General features: G+C 42.3%; 1 protein-coding gene across 4 annotated transcripts in view; it reads right to left on the reverse strand.

Moving 5' to 3' along the window:
- Positions 1-13,912, reverse strand: part of CHEK2 (checkpoint kinase 2) — a 47,253-nt gene that overhangs the window by 22,317 nt on the left and 11,024 nt on the right. For all 4 annotated transcript variants that reach the window (XM_020996589.2, XM_078154398.1, XM_020996588.2 and 1 more), the window contains 2 exons: positions 6,207-6,297; positions 833-941 (listed from right to left, as the gene is read on the reverse strand). In XM_020996589.2, coding sequence (XP_020852248.1) covers positions 833-941; positions 6,207-6,297 — 200 coding nt within the window. The remainder of the gene's footprint in view (positions 1-832; positions 942-6,206; positions 6,298-13,912) is intronic.

Below are 13,912 nucleotides of genomic sequence, written 5' to 3' on the forward strand. Positions count from 1 at the left end.
TTTATAGGAAAATTTTAAATTTGTGTTAAAGTTAAGAGAGTCACAAAAAATAATTTACCCAGCTAACTCTGGTAGCACAAATAGAAGCCCAGCTCTGAAGTAAGAAGCCCTGGGTTCAAGTCCTGTGTGTGACAGATTGTAGCTCTGGAACTATGGGACAGTCATGTTTAATCTCCTGGGGTCTTCAGGAAGCTCTACAAGTTGGAGTCGATCTCTCTCTGTATTGGTAGAGGGAGTTTCCACACTGGGATCTCTCCACACTGCCACAACCACTCCCATGTCCCCTGCCCCATTACCACCCCCATCCCAATGACAAAAAAATAAAAATAAATGAAAGTCAAGAAGTTCTTTGGTAGGAACAGAAGGGAACCAGTGGCTTTTCTAAGATGATGCCTGACGTTTCTACAATGCTTCACTTTACAAAGCCCTTTCACTCACTGCCGGATTTCAGTTGCTTTTCTGAGGTAGGATGCAAGGGACACTAGCTCCATATTTGAGACGGATCTCAGAAGGGTGGGTGGCTTGCTCTGGGTCACACAGCTATTAAGCGGCCCGGGCTGTCCTCAGGACCTTTCCCAACCAACTGGGCTCCTCTACCTAGTCCAGGGCCACTTCCTCTGTTCTGTCTCTGGACCCTCCTAGGCATCGGGTGAAGCCTGTACACAGGCCTCTTTTCCGCATTGTGATCTCAGATAACTACAGGAACACTCATTTCAATTAGCAGCCGGCGAAAACAAAGACGACCCCCAGAAATCTCGGCAGTCCCAGGCTAAGATGCCCTGCTCGGGGACTCAGAACCAGGTCAACCACACTGACACGGACAGGGACATACCGCCTCTCTGGTGGCACATATGGAAAATTTCCTCTTGCTGATAATCTTCACGGCGACTTTCTTACACGTTTTCCGCTCGAAGGCCAGCTTCACCTCTCCACAAGCACCACTGGGGGGGGAAGAGGGCGTTTTTACAGATTACTTTAAAATCTGCATGAGCTGACTAGGACCCTCCTATCACCACATTCACCACTGCCATCTGCCTCGTTTGATGGTGAGCACAGACCCAACCACCCCTCAAACCACCCAGGAGGAGAAGAACCTCATCCAAATGAAGTGGAGGGGAGCGGCAGGAAACGGTGGGACTGCAGATTATCCAGGAACAGGAAGACACCTCGGCAGCTTCAAACTGCTCTTGAATTAAGTGCAACTAACCCGCTGCGGTAACACCACGCCAAGCTTGAAAAAGCCTCAAAACGACAATGAGCTAAGTTTTGTTCTGATCCCTGGGGATAATTATGTTATCAATGAATCCACGAGCATTTATGAAGCACCTACCATATGCCAGGTATTACAATGTTATTTGTGTGGGACAAGGCAGCTACAGAAATGCTGTTTAGCAGTGCCAGAACTTAAAGTCTCCTAGACAGTTGCCTGGGACGTGGAGAGGTCGTGTGGTTTATTTAGAGTCACCCAGAGAGGATGGAGAGGAGGACCTGAACCCAGGTCCTCCTGACGCCAAGGCCGGCCCTCTCCACCCGAGAGGCTGAAAAGCTGACTACACCCTTGGCTTTCGCTGATTCAATCAACACCTATGAAGAGCCTGTGGGGGGGGCACCGAGGAGAAGCAGACAGAAGTGGAACAATTCCTACGGTCTCTATTCTCCCCAGGACAAACACCAGCATCCCGTGTGTACCAGTGTTCCACAACACACTCCCATTTGTGGCTCTCAGACAACGTCAAACTGTAAGGCACCTTGGAGATCCCGTAGCCCAAACACCTCATTGTACAGAGGTGCAAAGTGAGGCTCTAAAACAGCACACGACTCACCCAGCACCAAAGAATCCAAGTCCCCCAAGAAGAGACACCCAAGGTCGGGAGCTTTTAGACTTCTAATGTGAAAAGTCACCACAAGGACTTCAGCCGATTGAATTTTCCTGCTACTGTGTTGCAGAACCAGATGGAAATCTCCTCTAATGACCAAATGAATGATAGTCATTATGCTAAATAATGATTCTTTCAAAGGTCTACAGCTGCTTCATTTCAAACGAAAGCATTCCCCAAAGAGGAGCGTGTAAATTAAGGAATTGCTGGCAAAAGCAATGTTCTTTGGGCCAGTGGGACCTTTCCACGGGATCAGACGGCCAAGGGTTCCTTCCACCACCTTTGAGATTATGGCTGGGCAAAGAAGTGTGAATACCTGCTTGTCTGCTTCACTCTGAAGGAGCCTGCAGGCTTTGCCTGGCTTAACGGAGAAGAGATTGGCACAGGCCTCCTTTAATATTAGGAAACACAAAAGCACCATGTGTCTTATCCTTCCAAGCCAGAGAAAAGCCAGGATGCGTCCGCAAAATGAATGCTCAAAGAGTAGAAGACTGCCTCGGTCAGAGGTCTCCCTTTCTGTTCTAATCACTAGCACCCCAAGCAGTCCTCACCTACGCTGCTGGAAGGCTTGTTCAGGAAATGAGCTTCTGGTGCTCTCACAAAGAGAACAGACCCTACAGGAGGTTTGTCTATGGGAGCAGCAACATTTACAGGGGCACGCACAGTCACCCCTGGACTGCCTCTAAATCGGCAGCAAAAAGAGAACGTGGAGTGCCTGATTCGGGCAGATAAAAGGCTGAAACGTGCGATCAGAAACACGCAAACGTGCAAGGGTTGTTGCTGATAGAATCACCTGGTCCCAATCCCAGGGGAAGCAGGGATGACCTACCCATTCTGGGGCAGGTGAGTGGGGAAAAAAGGAAGGCTTTTTCAGTCAAAAAGCATTTATAAAGTGCCTACTATGAACTAGGATATACTGTGCTAAGCACTAGAGATACAAAGAGGCCAAAGACAGACCCTCCCCTCAAGGAACTTACAATCTAACAGCAAAGACAACAAACTAACAAACATATACAAACAAAATATATACAGGAAAAGTAGGAAATAATTAAAAAAGGGAAGGCAGTAGAATTCAGAAAGCTTCCTGGAGAAGGTGGCTTAGATGCAGCACTTCTTAAATTGTGGGTCTCAACCCTATATGGGTTAGGGTTAGAGGGTCAAGACCCACAGTTTAAGAAGCACTGAAGGGGTCATGAGTAGAAAAAGAGTTTAAGAAGACCTGGTCTAGAGGAGATGCTGGTCCTGCATCCAGCCCCTCTTCCCAGGCAAAGCAACTGGTGTTACACCAGCTTATGTAAGTTCAAGCCTCGAGCCAAGGGAAAGATGATACCCAAGAGTCTTAAAAACAGGTGGTCAGGCTCACAGAGGCAGCCAGAAAGTACCTACAATAGGGGGTGCTATTTTAAAAGAAGACGAAGAAGACAGCCAAGCCCCTACCCATTCATCTACAAGGTAAAGAAGAGTAAATGGTGGCCTACTTCGAAATGTCCTCCAAGGCTACTTCCTGCCTGGGTTCCCCAGTAAAAGAAGGGCCCATACAGCCTAAAGAGGTAAAAGACCCTAGCCCTATTAGTTTCCTATTATGCCTTAGGGTCTCAAAGCTTCACCTGCAGCTAATTTAAAGTTCAAACAAAGCAATCATTTTATAGATGAGGAATCCTGGTATAAGCCAAAGTCCATATTCCTTTTCACCTTCTGGGAGACAGTTAGGGCTGGAGAAGAACAGCAAGAGATGGCTGTCATGGTGACACATTCCTCGGGGTTTTTTCCCTCCCCTTTTTAAAGGTGTTGCTGCTCTCACCTCCTCTGACCCTAATGGCTGCTTCCCGGAGTTACTGCCCAGCAGTCTGGCTCTGCTAACTCTGCTCTAGATCAACACCTCTCACTCATCTCTCAGTTAATAGATATCTCAGAAGATTTCCCCCTTCATCTCCCCACTTACAGAAAAAAGAAAAACAAAAACCTGAAGTCTCAAATGAAAATCTACCTAGATCTTTATAAATAGACTTTCACAATTAGTGACTGCAATTTTTTTTTTAACAGGAAAAGGTTACAGCAAATTTCAATGCTTAAGTCACTTTGTGAACCCCAGAAATCAGCTGGGCTGATTTACTCCACATTAACATCCCCCACCCTCCAGCCAATTAGCTAAAAGAGTGCCATTTAGAAGTGAATTCTTCTTCATTATAGGATCATATATTTAGAACTTGGAGGGACTGTAAATATCTAGCCCGCCTATGGGCCCTGGCTATGGACTTTAGTGTAAATGGGCCAAAAATGCAATAAACACCAAGCATTTTCATTTTTATCTTTACTTAACTCCAAAAAGCATTCAGTGATTCAATATGAGCAAACCATACCTACAGGAGACCAAATAAAGCCTCCTGCACATGGCTATTACATTTCTCAAGTGTATACAGATGCTGTTGTGTTCAACGAAATACACGTTCATTACAAAGCATCATTGAATTTATAGTAGCTTTCTTCCATGTTATACTTTCCCAGTCAACACATTAATAGTCCTACTGCTGCAATGTTGTTAGTCTGAGAATTTCTTCATGTGTTAAAAAAGAGTACTCAAGAGTAACATATTTTAACATGAAATGCATTTCATAGATGAGGAAACTAAGGCCCAGAGAAGTGAAAGGCCAAACAGGTGGCCAGAAGCAAAGCTGGAATTCTTTTATAAAGGAAAACAAAATCTATTTGAACGTGAATATGTTGGATAAATTTTAATTTTCCAAAAATAGAACATAGCAACCAAAAATCACTTAGATAAAAAAGAAAAAAATAGAGAGAGGAGAATAGAAGAGACCGAAGAAGGACAAACATCACAATGGCTAAAAAAAAGGAAGAAAATAAAACTGGCAAATTATAAGCTTGGATTTCTGGCCAAAATCTACAACATATTAAAGGGATGGCTAGTGAACAAATAGAAAAGGCAGCAGTGAACATAAAGACTCAGCATAGAACAGATCGGGCCAAACTAACCTCATTTCCTTTTTTAACAAGATTGATAAACTGACAGATCAAGACAATGTTGTAGGTATAGTTTTCCTAGATTTTAATTTTAGCAAAACATCTGATCAAGGCTTTCTTCTTGCCAACAAGATAGACAGATGTGGACTGGACAACTAGGTGATTGTGGACTTGGTTATGTAGCTAGACCCAAAGAATTAGTCATTGGTGGTTCAAAGTCCGCTTGGCAGATCCTCAGGGGAGTTTCCCAGGCAGGGGTCATGGCATTTAAAGGGCACAGATGGCACACTGATCAACGTGCAGACGGCACAAAGCCAGAAGAGAGACCACTAGCCCACGAGATGACTGAGTCGGGATCCCAAAGGACCATGACAGGCTGTAACACTGGGCTGAAACTAGGAAGATGGAATTTAACTGGGATAAATGTGGGGTTAAAAAAAAAGTCAACCTCAAAAGCATAAGGCATCTCGCAGGCGGCCTGGAAAAAAAAAAAGACTCTGGGCACTCAACCTGAGTTAATGCTAATGTCACCTTGGGCTACACTGGGAGAGATGGTGATTCCAGGACTGTGAGGAGAAACCGGTCCTATTTACACATGTACTGACTGGTCAGACTGCTTCTGGAGTACTGGGATCATTTCTGGGCACTACATCTTAGGAAGGCCATTGATAAACTGGAAAATATTCAGCAGGGAGCAACCAAGATATTCATATGACTGAGATCATGTCAAAAAAGGTCAGAATTGGGAAGCAAAAAGCCTCTAGTGGATATATTAGATCTCTTCAAAGGATGGATGAGAATACCTTGGTTTGACCCCAGAGGGCAGAATCAGGACAAAGGGCAGAATGGACTGAAGAGGCAGATTTAAGTTTGACATAGCAAAAACCTCCTAACAATTAGAACCGCCCCAAAATAACATGAGGGCACCCAGAGGTGAGAGATTCCCCTCTTTCTGGGCCTTGAAGCCCAGAATGGATGTGACCTCCTTTTTCAAGTATGTATATAAATAAGGTGGGGGTGGGGAAGGAGACAAGATGGCCCTAGAGGCCCCTTCCAACTCAGAAATATGATACTCTAACTCTAGCCATTTTCCTGATGGCTTCTCTTAATAGTAAATAGCTTAACTGAAAAAAAAAATCCCAAATTATAAAGCATTTCACTTAGACATTCACCGGGAAGGAGATTTTGAAGGGGGTGTATGGTCCCACAGATTAACATTTAAACTTCTCATTTACAAGGATTAGCATTTCAATTACATTAGAAAACCAAGAGGGACAACCCCTCAAACCTAAATTTCCAATAAAAATAAAAGAACAATGTGGAATTCCTGAAATGAGAAAAAGTATTTACCTTCCGAGTGTTTTTGACATGATGTATTTTTCTCTTAATTCACTAGGATAAATAGATTGGTCGTCTACAGTCAGGTCAAAAAACACAAACACTAGGAAGAAAAAGCACAGAAATTAGTCACATTAATTTTGTTCTAAATTCAAAATAACCAGAGCTAAATTTCAACAATCCAATAGATGAAATGTTAAGACACCCTGTAAAAAAGGACTTAACTTAAACATTTCTTAAAGGAATAAATATTTAAACTAAAGAAAGTACGTGCAATAAAATATCTGGGCAAGAATGGGAATCCACTTGTGTTTCGCAAAGCTAGTATTAGTACAAATGTGATCTTAATTCTTCAATTACAAGGACTCCACCATGAGGCTTATTATTAAGAGAACCATGAAAATTAGCACCAAATTAGGATTTTGAAAAATGGATCAGATTAAAACTAAGAGATCCTAACCCTCTTTTTAAGCCTGGAGAGATCACGCTTTCCAAACAAATCCCTTTCATTCGTATTATTCAGCCTCAATCCAAAGAGCTCACATTTAGCTCAATATAGCAAACGAAGCTATGAATGAATCACCTACCTCAAAATGTGTGTCAAAGTGGATAAACCAACTCAAAAAGCAAATGTTTACAAAGTAGATACATGCACAGTAGTTTGACAGGGAGGGCACTGGCCGCTGGGGGCATCAGGAAAGGATTCGTGCAGAAGACGGATCTTGAGCTAGGCCTTAAAGAAGAGAGGAACTCTATAAGGCAGAGGTAAAGGAATGAGTGGGCAAGGAGATGGCACCATAGGGCAGAGAGCGTGGGCCTGGAGTCAGGAACACCTGAGATCAAATCTGGCTTCCCACACCTGACCCTGGGTAAGTCACTTGAACCTGTTTGCCTCAGTTTCCTCATCCTGTAAAATAAGCTAGAGAAGGAAATGGCAAACCACTCTAGTATCTGTGATGCAGAAACTGAAGGTAAGGAATAAGGATATATATAAATACAGACTCTACATACATACACCCACACACAAATCATCTGCATCAAGATGGCAGTCAAGCCCAAGGGAGCTGATGAGTTTACAAATAGTGCAGAGAGAAGAGGAGAAGACCCAGGACAGGACCTCAAGGAACACTAGCAGTTAGAGTTCATGATATGGATGATGAACCAGCAAAGGAGAGTGGGAAGTCAAACAGGGAAGAGGAGAGCCAGGGGAGAGCAGGATCACAAAAACCCAGAGAGGAGAAGATTAGCCAAGCTGCTCCAAAGTGGGTCATTAGGGTCAAATGCAGCAGCAAAGCCAAGAAGCATTGGGATGGAGAAGAGAAAAAATCATCAAGAGATCACTGCTAACTCTGATGGTCGCAGACAAACTGGCAAGGGCGAAGGACAAGGAGGAAGGAGAGGGAGGCATCAAGTAGAGAGACTTTTGTGAGAAAAAAGAGAAAGGGAGAAGAGAGAGAGGATAAAGGCTTGAAGGGATTGAGCAAAGGTTTTTTAATTACTGGAGAGACTTGGGCATGTTTGAAGGCAGCAGGAAAGGAACTAGGTGACAGAGGGAGGTTGGGGAAGGGAGGAAGATGACTGGGGATTCAATCTGCTAAGAAGACAGGAGCAGAATGGGATCGAGTGCTTAAGTATTGAGGGTTGACCTTGGGAAGGAGAAGGGCCATCTCTGTCACTGATGGAGGAAAGGAGGAGGGAGTGGAAGATGATGTTTGGGAGTTCTGCAATGAAGAGAATGAGAGAAGATAAAGCTTGGATCGCTCAAACAGCACCCATTTTTCCCAGTAAAATAAACAAGGTCCTCCGTAGAAAGCAGGGAGGAGAAGGAATGGGGAGCCGGGGAGGGGAAGGTATTTGAAACAGCTTCTGCAAAGAGTGAGATAGGAACTCAATTAGGACCACCTTGCTACTCACAGGGAGGGCCCAGCTGAGGCCAGATAACATGGAAGTGTGATGGAGTTAGTCAACATGGTTGTGAGAATTCCTGAAAAAAACTACAGTATATGGAGATAATGGAACATTGTCATGCTCTAAGAAATGAACATTTCAGAGAAAGCTGGGAAGATGTATGTCAGCTGATGCAAAGCACATCAATAACAAAGACAAATGTTTGCAAAGTAGATAAATGCAGGTAGTTAGGGAGGGAGGGAGGGAGGCACCAGGAAAGGATTTATGCTGATGATGGCACTCCAGGTAAGTAAGCCTTAAAGCCCAGAGGGGCTCTATAAGGCAGAGGTAAGGGAAGGAATACACTCTAGGCATGCAGGAGGACCAGGGCAAAGGTCCTCCACTGAATAAGAGACTGTACAACAACTCTACCTGTGTACTTCCGCTGCGGCATGGAAACTGAACTCAGAGTCACAAACATGTAAAGACAGTCCCAGGCATGAGTTAGCCACAGAAATACTCCACTCTTGTCATCACAGAAAAGGGTGGAGATTATGAGGGCAGAACATGGTCAAATAAAACCTTGGAACTGGACTTTCTGCTTAATTTTTTTTTTAATTAATTAAAAGAGAAGGTTAAATCAGTGAGGGCAGGGGACTGATTGTGATGGTAAAAAGGGGTGAAAAATATATCAAAGAACTTTCTTCCACACAAATCAAACTTTATATATATATATATATATATATATATATACACACACACACACACACACATATATATCTCAAACCTTTGTCCAAAGATCTCAATGACCATTTTGAAAATATATGCAATTGTCTTGGCAAGTGTCATACTGAACTAGTATTGGTAACTCCATCTTGCTGTTATCCACCATTTTGTGATGTTAAGTTCCAATTTCTTGTAAGTCACCTGATTACGGGAAAGCCCCAAGCCTATTTCCCCTTCCTCACCTCAGCATCTCCCAATCCTCCCCACCAAAAAAGGAACAAGGTGGCTTAATCCCTGCATTCTGTTTTTCTACTCCCTTTAACCATACACTAACTGTGTAGAAGCCAAGGCTGGAGGTCCCCATGCTGACCAAGAGCCTTGGACCCAGTTTAGTTTTACAGTCATGTGACTTGCTAAATAAACCATGATCTGGAAGAGTCTCAGAATCTTTATTTCCCCATAATACAGTGAACCTGTGCTCACATTTTTCTAAGTTCTAGCCACTGTTACTTATTTTAGATTGTATGCTCCCAGATATCTAGGAAGGAATATACTTTGTAAAGTAAAGCACGTGTTAACATGTACACTTGAAAGTTTTAAAAAATGTTATTTGATTTTGAGAGACTTCTCAACTTGTACATACTGACCAAGTGCTGGCTAAGAAGGAAGAATTATTGAGACAGCGTGGTCCAAGGTGCAGAGATTTAAGAGCTCTTCAAAGGGACCTTAGAAGACCTCCCCTAGTCTGATCTCTTCATTTAACAGATGAGGAAACTGAGACCCGGAGGGGTGGACTGACTTGCCCAAAGTCACCCAGGGAGTGAGATGCCGAGTCATGGCATCTACCCTAAAGGTCCTTCCACTGTCCCCTTCTGCTTATCTGTGGTTCTATAACACTCACCCAAAAACCTAGACAACAGAACACAGAACTCCTGTTTTGACAGCATAAAAGAAAGCCAAATTCCAGGTAACTGTAATAACCTATGTTGGTCTGGGCCAACACCCTTCTCTCAGCAGGGAAGTGAGACACCATGAAAACTACACACAAAGATGCTACAAATGCCATCTACACAGTCAGATGCAATCACGGGATCAGCTGGTTGACCTTAACTGTTTGGCTATCAGAGAAGCCTGCTTTCATCTATTCAGTCCCTCTCTCATTTCACAGATGAAGCAAATGAAGGTCAGAAAACAAAAGAGGGGGCAGCTAGGTGGCACAGTGGATAGAGCACCAACCCTGGATTCAGGAGGACCTGAGTTCAAATCTGGCCTCAGACACATAACACTTACTAGCTGTGTGACCCTGGGCAAGTCACTTAACCCCATTGCCTAACCAAAAAAAAAAAGAAAGAAAACAAAACAAAACAAAACAGACTTGCCCAAGGTCAAATGGATGGGAACTGGAACTTACGTTGTCCAACTTGCCTTTACAGCCCATCCAAGTTCTACAGGGCTAGTTTGGTGAGTCAAGCAGCTAATAACACTTTTCCTAGGCTAAAAATAAGTTGTGTCTTTACTACCTCCTTAAACCCTATGTATAAAAATGGCCACTTTTCTGTTCGGTAGTTAGGAAACAATCAGCATCTATCAACCGTTCAAGGAGCAATGAAGGCTAGCATTCCATAAATGGTTTGCAAAAATAAAGAAGGCATCCTACCAAACCCCTGCGAGAAAATCAGGTCCTGTTATCCCTAATGAACAGCTGTACAAAGCTGATGAAGAAAAAATTGGCCAAGAGACTACAGCACTAAAGAGAATGTACATGAGGACCAACTTGGATTTATGTCAGGAAGGCAGAGGTGAAGTCAACATCAGGAAAACTGTTAACAACAGACCACATCAATAAAAAAAAACTTTAAATCACAATTAGATAAAAAATGCAGAAAAGTCATATATTAAATATAACATCCACTCATGTTAAAAAACACGATGAGTTAGGGCTAAGACGGCTGCCAGAAGGAGAGGCTGAGGACCCGACTCCCACATATCTACTTTGGCAAAACTCAAAGTTTGCACCAGACAACAGAGTGATCAAGAAATCTGATGAGAAACTCTAGGAAATCACCTTTTCCACTCTACATCTGCAAAAAAATACAGCCCACCCTCTGCCCCACCAAAGCTAGTACCAGTAAAGGACAGCCTTCCAACGCAATCAGTGATTGGACACACACGTGGCCAGCAATGCTGTGTGTCCAGAGGCAGCAAGAGTGGAGGCTCCCAGAAGAAAGGCCCAGGGCCATCAGAAAGCCACAGGCAGCAACAACAGCCAGCTGTGCTGTCTCAGGCCTCGGAGCAGGGCAGGCCACACACGCTAAGGGCTTCACACTCTGTCCTGAGACACCAGACAGCCCTGAAGAGCCAGGAAGGCTGAGGCCTGGGGGAGAGGGTCAGACCTAAGGTGGTGCCACCGAGGAGGTTCAACCACCTCATCCCCGGTGGAAAGCCCTGATTCAGGAACTAAAGCTGAAGAGATGAATAAACCAAAGAAAACACCAAATCGTATCAAATATAACTGCAAATCTAACTCACTAAAAAGCGTAAGCAGAGACTCAAAGGAAACACGAGATTTTTCCACAACTACTAAATGAAAACTAAGCAAGCAAGAAAAAAATGAAAAAAGCTCTGGAGGAAAGAATTAAAAAAAGAACAGCTTACAAGAGTGGTAAACCTTACCCAAGAAATGAAGTCAACGACTCCATGAGAGAAAAAAATCATAAAAGAAAATCCTAAGACTGAAAAAAATAAACTATAATATTTATCTGCTATCAAAAACAACTGACTTGGAAAACAGATCAAAGAGAGAGAAATTAAGACTCACTGGACTCCCTGAAAGCTATGATTAAAAAAGAAAAGGCCTGGACACTCCATCTGAAGTATTCATCTGATGAATCTCACTCTTAACTGACATGGACAAAGGAGAGCTGATAAAAGATACACACACACACACACACACACACACAGAGTCTGGTGTAGAAATATCACATTCAACAGGGAAATGAACAGGGATAGAAGAGAGGAGAGGGGAACAAGGGAAGATAATACCAAAAGAGAACAGTCCCAAGCAAAACAAATTTCCTATTCCTGAAGGGTAGATTAAAAAGAAAGTGAAAAAAAGAAAAGAACTAGATTCTAAGAGTGTGCCTTTGCTTGACTCTTAGACACAGGGAAATGGCTAACCAAACTGACATACAGAAGTGATTTTCTAATTATTTGTTATTCTATTTTTAGTTATTATTTCATTGAAAGAAATACAAAAGACAATTTCAGAAACTACAGACCCTAGGTTGTATGAATTAATGAAGAGTGAAAGGGGAAGGATGAGGAGCACATTTTATAAGAGGACAGACAATCTGTAAAGAAAACCAGCTTTGAAAGACTTCAGAACTTTGGTCAGAGGCCCAATGGTAATATACGCTTTCCCACCTCCTGACAGAGGAGGCCACAGGGGGCAGGCGCCCCTCTAGGCTTGACCCCAGAATGGAAGGGCTTTACTTAACTCTCCTTATTTCTTGCAAAGGATTTTTTTTCTTTCTTTTACTCTCAGTTGAGTGAAGGGAGGTTAGCAGTAATGATACCCAAAAAAAGGCCTTTGTACCACTTTTTCAAATGCATAGAAGAGAACAGAAAGAACGTTAGAAGGAAGCACTGACAGGTAGGTCAGTTTTTTAAAAATCCTCTTTTTTGTGCTCCATGGGTATGGAAATGCTGTGGGTTTTTTTTATGTCTGGGTTTAGAATAAAAAAAAATAACAAAAAAGAATAATAATAAAATATTAAAAAGCATAGGCATAGGGGCAGCTAGATGGCACAATGGATAGAGCAAAGGCTCTGGAGTCAGGAGGACCTGAGTTCAAATCCTGCCTGAGACACTTGACACTTACTAGCTGTGTGACCCTGGGTAAGTCACTTAACCCCAATTGCCTAGCTCCCCCCCCAAAAAAAGCATAGACATAAAAACCAGAGCTTTCATTAATAAAGCAAACTACATCTATCTAAAACCAAGAGCCAACATTTATCTATAATGAAATAACACTTGGAAGCCTTTGCAATACCACTCTTATTTGATATAGTTCTAGGAATACTAAATATTACAATAAGATAAAGTAACTGAAGGAATAGCACAGGCAAAAGAGAAAATACAATTATCACTTTTTTCAAGACAATACAATGGTTTACTCAGAGAATGCTAGCGACTGAACTAAAAAATTTATGGAAACTATTACTGACTTCAGTAAAGTAGTAGAATATAAACTCAAAAAAATATGCATATATATATAAAAGACTTCCTATATACCAACAAATTCCACATGGAAGAAATAGAAAAATAAATTCCATTTAAAATAACTACATATAAAATACCCGGGAATCCAGCTACCAAGAAACACATAGGAATGATAAGAATACAATAAAGAATACTCAACAGAAATAGAGTTAAATACTTACATAAAGATTAACTATTCATTCTTGGGCCATGCAAATAAAAATTAAAATGACAACATGACCTAAATCAGTTAGCAGATTTGGTGCCATTCCAAACTACCAATGGATTTCTTGACAGAATTATAAAAAAAATAACAAAATTCATCTAGAGGAATAAAAGATCAAGAATCTCATGGAAAATAAACGAGGGGCCCCGACAATATCAGATCTGAAACTAAACTGTACGACAAAGTAATATCAATCTAAATTCTGTGATACTTGAGCATAGTTGCAGAGTGTTTAATAAACTCAAGGATACCAACACTGAGGACTGAGGCTGGATTCTGATATGGCTCCAAAAGTCTTTCTAGAAAAAGTCACTAAACCCTTTGACCCTTTGCCCTTTGACCCAGACACTACCACTAAGCATATATCCCCAGAGGTCAAAGCAAGTGGGAAAGAACTGTTCGAAAACATTTATGGCAGCACTTTTTTTATAGCAAAGAACTAGAAATAAAGAGGGTGCCCATCAACTGGAGAACGGCTAAACAAGTTTTTATTGTATTAATGCTGGAAGAAAACCAAAGGGACAGATTTGGAGAAACCTGGAGAAGATGTGTACCAACTGATGCAAAGTTAACTGAGCAAAACCAGCTAAGCAATTTCCATAATGACTACAATAATCTC

This window comes from Phascolarctos cinereus, unplaced genomic scaffold (assembly GCF_003287225.1).
Source record: "Phascolarctos cinereus isolate Bilbo 61053 unplaced genomic scaffold, phaCin_HiC Scaffold_4;HRSCAF=312, whole genome shotgun sequence".
NCBI lineage: Eukaryota > Metazoa > Chordata > Mammalia > Diprotodontia > Phascolarctidae > Phascolarctos > Phascolarctos cinereus.